This window comes from Neolamprologus brichardi, chromosome 7 (genome assembly GCF_056152115.1).
Source record: "Neolamprologus brichardi isolate AB-2024 chromosome 7, ASM5615211v1, whole genome shotgun sequence".
In the NCBI taxonomy this organism is placed as follows: Eukaryota; Metazoa; Chordata; class Actinopteri; order Cichliformes; family Cichlidae; genus Neolamprologus; species Neolamprologus brichardi.
Genome location: NC_142110.1, coordinates 55292779 through 55299258, shown reverse-complemented (window position 1 = coordinate 55299258; position 6480 = coordinate 55292779). Strand labels below are relative to the sequence as shown.

Genomic DNA, 6480 nt, shown 5'->3' with positions numbered 1-6480 from the left:
TACAATCAGAGAAACTAAACACTGGAACATATAAATATCTGTATATATGTAGTTTAAGTGATTTCAAAGGCCATTACTAACTGATGTTTTAAATAGGCTAGCGCTTTGTTTTGTTTTCAAAATTCCTGAACTTATCACTGTGTATTTGCTTCCTGATAGAAAATTTAAGACAACAAAACACCAGCTTCCTTGGATCTACTACAACACTGTGAAGTGCACTGAAATGTGTGCGGCGTAGACTCCATACAAAAAGCGGGATCTCACAGCTGGTTGCACAAACGCTGCATTCATGTTCAGCCTGCTTCTCACTGTTTTATTCTTTTATTACAGAAAGCAGACCTTTTGGAAAATGCCATCAGGTCTGTTGTCACATTTAGGTCACTGGAGCAAGTTGGAAAGAGTCCATGAGATTTATAAACCTTGTCTAATTGATGTTCCAGGTGAGATAAATGATGGGTATTACTTTATAGAGCCTGTTTTATAAGTATTATCAATTTACCTAATAAATATAATTGAATTTAGTCTGTAAATTAATTCTGTCTGCTTACAACTAAATCTATAATTTAGCTGGAAACAGACAGAAGTGCTTATTAGTGTATTAAAGCACTCACATTTGGAGGCTGGCATAGAAGCAGAATGAGAGATTAGTCAATAAAATGCAGTCATATAAAAATATGTGAAAATGTTCTATTGATGATAAATACTGTACATCAATAAAAATGTCTTTATTATTTATAATGTATCATAAACATTTTATTAAATGCTTACATGTTGCTTGTAAATGCCATTCTGTCATCCGCTGCTTTTCCATCTCACTTTTGGGCTTTGGAGGTCATTATTTGTGCTATTTGTATAACAAAAATAACAAAATGACATCTTTGACTCTAATTTGTCAGTTTGGTCTTTACTAAGATTGAGTTTGACACGCTTGAGCTCTCCTAAATTGCTAATGTGGATTCTGGATTTTGAGCATTCAGTGTGGAAGTGTTCATATAGATATATCTATATATCTTTCTATCTATCTATCTATATCTATATCTATATATATATATATATATATATATATATATATATATATATAACTATCGATCTATCGATAGATAGATAGATAGATAGATATGTCAGGCAAAGAACTTAACAGCATCACAAATAACGCAAACTTACTTTTCTGTAGAATAATTATTTGCTACTTAAGCCTAACTTCAATGTTCATTGCTGCTTTTTTTTTTTTTTTTAACTTAAATAAGTTTATACCAGATAGAGAATTTGATACAGTTAACGCTAAACAAAAATTTCAGATTCATCACTACAATCATTTAAAATCTAAATACCTTTTGGACTGAGTTTGTAAAGAAACGAGGGTTGATTCGTGTTGTGGCATAATTGAAAATGGTTTTTATTTGATCATTTACACTGAATTGATATAAACATGTCCATGAAACAAAACGGTTCAAACATTTAAGAAAGTCATAGCTGAGAATAAGCACAGACATAATTTTGGAAACATAAGTTATCACAAACTGACCAAATGGGAACAAGAGTGCTTCCGCTACACAAAACATCCTATATAACAGATTATAGTTAAGTCACTTTCAATGTCTTAATTCAGAGTATTTCCCCCCTTTTTATTTTTGCTTTGGACAGCACATGCAGTCAAGTCTTTTATTTATTTACTTTTTTTTACCCCCGTTCCTGTCAAATCAGTCTCCCTCCTGGTGAATCGTCCATGTTTTCCTTCTTTTAAATCTCCAGGTGTGTGGCTTTTGCGTGGCCAGTGTGCATCCCTTTGGTCTTATAGAGTTGCATGCTGTGCAGCAGGAGGGGGGAAAGGGGGGAGATTGAATCTGTGATCTAGTTTTTGTGGTTAAAAGTATCCACAGAATTTGTCTTCAAAAACCTTCAGTCACCGAGCAAATATCACCGAGAGCCCCGCGGCAATCATGGCGAGGGCTGGATGTGCCCAATAAATAAATAAATAAGTGAATAAATACCGAACTCACGCATCGGTTCGTTTAAATAGAGAAATAAATAGCTGATCGAGGCTACATGCGAAATAATAAATTATAGCCTAAAACAGAACCAGTCCTATGGTTAATAAAGGCCAAAGGGCCCAATGAATAATGTCAGTTCTCCCCCTCTTTCTCGTGAACTGGGTAGAAGAAGAAGAAAAAATGTTATCTGAACAAATATCCCGGATGTATTTGTCCCACTGTGCCTCTTTGGGTGGACTGGGTGGGTAAGAACAAAATGCACAAGATCTCTGTAGTTGGTGAAAGAAAAGCTCGTAGCGCTGACCGTCGTCACTAGGTGAAGCTCATAGATACTGTGTGCTCCAGCGCTTTGCGGCGCAGGGAGGCGATGCTTGTCCCTCTCCAGACGTCACTGTCCGGGGAGCTACACAGCTGAGGCGACCCGGTCACGTTCGTCGGGCCGGATAGAGACGCGGGGACCATTCCGGGGAAAGTGGGCTGGTAGAGGTGCGACTGCAGCCCGGAGCCGTTCGACGACATGTTGGATAGACCCATGGAGTTGGGCGGTGGTCCGGCTCCAAGGCTGCACTGAGACAGGGACTGCGCCATGGCCTGCTGGCGGCCCAGAGCGGGCGGGAGCTGCAGCTGAGACACGCCAGGCATCCCTGCCGTGGCCCAGCGGGTGTCGTTGGCGTGGAAGGAGCAGAGGCTGTCGCCCATAGCCGCGGCTGCCGCAGCTGCGGATGGGAACTGAGGCAAACCATGGTGCGTCGGCAGCAGAGTCCCCGGAGCCCGGAACACGTTGGTGGTCTTCTTGCGCTTCTTCCACTTAGCGCGTCGGTTCTGGAACCAGACCTGCAGACAAAGACGGGAGGAGTCAGGGGGAGCTGAGTCAGTGACTTTAGTGACAGGTCACGTTACCAACGCTGGGAGCACCAATAATAATAATAATGTTGTTTTTTTGGGGGTTTTTTTAAAAAAAGGTCATAATATCAATGTGTGATCATGGAAAAGCACCAGCAATAAATCACAGCAGAAATACAGATTTATGAATTTTGGTTAAATTCTTAAATAACAGCTGTTTGCAGTATTGAGTGAACATTCACATTAAATCGAAAACATATTTCCACGATCTTAATGGTTGAAAGGTTTTATTTTTTTTATATTATTTTAATTATTCATTGCCGTTGACGTCGTGGTGCCAATTTTTATTATTTTTATTTTTATTTTTTTAAGAAAGAGAGAGAGACCTATTTATTTTTTAAGGTTCAACCAGATTTTTCTGTTAAATATTTTCTACCTTAAATTTATTTTGTGGGCTATTTATTATTATTATTATTATTATTATTATTATTATTATTATTATTATTATTATTATTATTATTATTATTATTATTTGTAGCAGTAGTAGTAGCAGTCGTCGGATAGTTTGAGCCACATTTTATCAGATTCCTGTGCTACATCCGGCCTGGGATAAAAAAGGCAATGTTATTGCTGCTGTAGAGCGGTGGTTTGCTCTGTTATTCCCGGAGTCCCCGTGCTTCTGTGGGTCTGGCTGTAAGCGGGCGTCTATGATTAATGTGAAGATTTGGTTGAGAAAGTGGGGCGCAGTAATAAGAACGGGACAATCGCACTCTCTTCCCCCGGAGTAGCCCAGCCGTGAAATCCGGCCTGAAATGCATTACACTTCAAAGGAAAGAAAACGCAATTTCTCATCCCCCCTTAAAAAACAGAAATAAAAATGAGACAGAGTGCATCTTCAGCGCGTCCGGCATTAAGACGCAGACAGCGGTGACAGGCCCATCGCTAAATCGAATCTGGATCTTGCTTTTTATTTTCAGCGCTGTCATAATAGCAGATGAGCGTCATTTCGCTAATTTAGATTTTATGTAAATGGCGGAGGGACTGAATGGACTCTTGCAATAATAGTAATGATTATTATGGGGTATTATTTCACATGCGAGCGATCCAAGCGCAATTGCCGTTCTCATCCAATAAGGCCACTGAAGTGGCAGCATTACAGCGAGAATGAAATGCAGTCTGATGAAGTTGTAGACTGACCATCAGTGTTAGTTCAGGACTGTTAAAAGGTTGATACGAGGCGATTAATCGAGTATAATTAAGCTGCCGTCAGCATTTGGTTCCCTGTAGATGTATTACATGCGGCAGACACTGGAATTTGGGCCATTTTAATAAGTAAATATTAAAATAAAGCACCCTCGGTTTTTAAAAGAAAAGTGATATTTTATAAAGTTTGAATAAAATCAAATTAAACACTACAAACAACCCAATTAATGGACCTTATTTTTTTTATAACGAAAGGATGGCATGTTAGTATCAAGCTTTTTTAATAACACCTGCACTCGTTATGTTCAATGCGAAGATAAACCGCAGTGTGCGTCAGACACATTAACATTAAAAATAATTAAACTATAAAAACCTAATAATATTAATAATAGACGGATGCCATAAAACGTCGTTTATTTTATTTTATTTTTTACAATGACTACAATTCTGTGAAATACTAAAACTTGTTTTTTGCATTCCTTCTTAGGCAATATTTTGATATATCAACCAAGCAATAAGCTTGATTATTTGCACAAATTGATATAACACATTCCTCTAGCTTAGAATTTGGTTTTTGTGAGAAAAAAATAAAAGAGTAAATTAAACAAAAGAATCTAAAATCTTAACCCTGACTGTTTTTTTGTTTGTTTTTTTGCATCCTAATAAAGTGTTTCAGTAAGCTTCCTCTAAAGAGCCGTTGTAGCGTCTGCAGAGTAACTTAATTGTGTTATGTTGCAGTAACTACTGAGCTCCAAATGAAAGCATTTGGGCTTTTTTAAATAGTTCAATATTTAATCACTTTAATGTGCAGGTATCATTTTGTTGCATTTTCGGTACTCGGGGAGATATTATTTTTAACGCCTGTATGTTTCAAATCTGGGCTTTCAAAAGTTAATTTTCATCCATTTCTTATCAACATCACACTCCCAGCCGCCCCACCTGCACTCTGGACTCCGTCAGGCCGATCCTCAGAGCCAGTTCCTCCCGCATGAAGATGTCAGGGTAGTGTGTTTTGGCGAAGCTCCTCTCCAGCTCGTTGAGCTGCGCCGGCGTGAAGCGGGTCCGGTGTCGCTTCTGTTTCTGGGGCTGCTGCCCTCCAGACTGGTTGGGGTTGTTGTTGCTGTTGTTGTTCTGCTGCTGTTGCTGCTGTTGTTTGTCCTGCTCTTTGCTGTTCACCTGCACCGGGTTGGATCCCCCGCCGCTGGTGATATCGTCACCCGGGAGCATCGTAGTCCCTTCCACGCCGTCCGGGCCCGGGCCGAGCTCCCCGGAGTGTCCCGGGTCAGGTCCCCCACCGCCGAGCCTGCATTTCAAAGCCTCCCTGTGGCCCAGGAGCTCCGCCGCGGCATCCTTCATCCCTGCACAGACAACCGCAGCAGGTGAGAGCTGCACATTAAACACTTGGTCTATACAGGAAGGAAAAGGAACATGTTAAGCAAAGGCAGTGACATATTCAAGTGCACACAACAAGCATGCCTTACATGCGAAAAGGCGGATTTAGGAGCCGCTGAAGCAGTTTAGGCTGCAGTAGAAGATGAAGCAGTTGTTGTGCATGCTTTAAACGCCTCAACACAAATACAGACATTTAAAAAAAGAAAAGAAAAGAAAGAACAGAAACAGCCACTGCAGTTATTTTCAAGAGACAGCATGCACATTGCAATCTGCTCCTTAAATACTCTTCATTCAATTTGATCACACTGGTATCTTGGAAAATTGTTAAATCAAATTACGCAGTAATATAATAATAATAATTACTTTTCCAATGAATTAAGCGAGTTTAGCTCACTTCAGCCCCATTAAGATCACATAAGAAGCAAATTGACAATTTCTGAGCTTGATTTAAGATTAGAAGTTCCTCCAGCTTACAGTAGAGTTGAAGACCGGAGTTTGGTGATGTTAACTCACCGAGGCGAGCATCCAGGAGGTCGGCATGAGATAGCATTGCGCACCGCTCCAGGGCGAAATGCTATTCCCAAAAAAAAAAAAAAGGAAACGAAAAAAAGAAAAAAATCTCTATGACTTTAACCTATTTAAGAAAAATATATAGCCTAAATGAAAGCAAATTCGGTTTGTGGTTAAAAGGGAGGTTCGTTGCATTATAATGTAGTTTAGCGAAATGGGGAGGCGCTTAACAACGGAATGAACCCATGAGCTTCTCCAAACGAGGACCAATCAGAGTTGAAGCCTGAGGTATGTCAGCTTTAGCCCGAGACCCGAGCACCCACTCCACCTGCTCCTCCTCCTCCATCCTCTCACATCCACAAGTTCATTCCTCCTCATTCCTGTAATTGGCTTTGATTTCTCCCCCCAAATTACATCCAATAAAATAACCTGATTTAATATCTGAGCGAAAGCTTCGACCCGCTCAAGAAATGTTGGATCACCACAATATTTGTTTAATTGCGCACGCTGCTCTGCGCGTGCTTTTACAGCAAGCCACTCG

General features: G+C 40.1%; 1 protein-coding gene across 5 annotated transcripts; it reads right to left on the bottom strand.

The window, feature by feature from the left end:
• Nucleotides 1-1378: 1378 nt before the first annotated feature.
• Nucleotides 1379-6223, bottom strand: otpa (orthopedia homeobox a). 5 transcript variants are annotated; one of them, XM_035913865.2, is made up of 3 exons: nt 5904-6223; nt 4977-5443; nt 1379-2825 (listed from the first exon to the last, which is right to left on the bottom strand). In XM_035913865.2, exons 1-3 carry the CDS (start codon nt 5977-5979, stop codon nt 2304-2306), a joined length of 1065 nt encoding a protein of 354 aa, XP_035769758.1. In that variant the 5' UTR covers nt 5980-6223; the 3' UTR covers nt 1379-2303. The 5 variants fall into 5 exon arrangements, with proteins under 5 accessions (XP_035769758.1, XP_035769759.1, XP_035769760.1 ...); XM_035913866.2 differs by having other exon boundaries at nt 5943-6222; XM_035913867.2 differs by having other exon boundaries at nt 4977-5395; nt 5904-6221.
• Nucleotides 6224-6480: the final 257 nt, after the last annotated feature.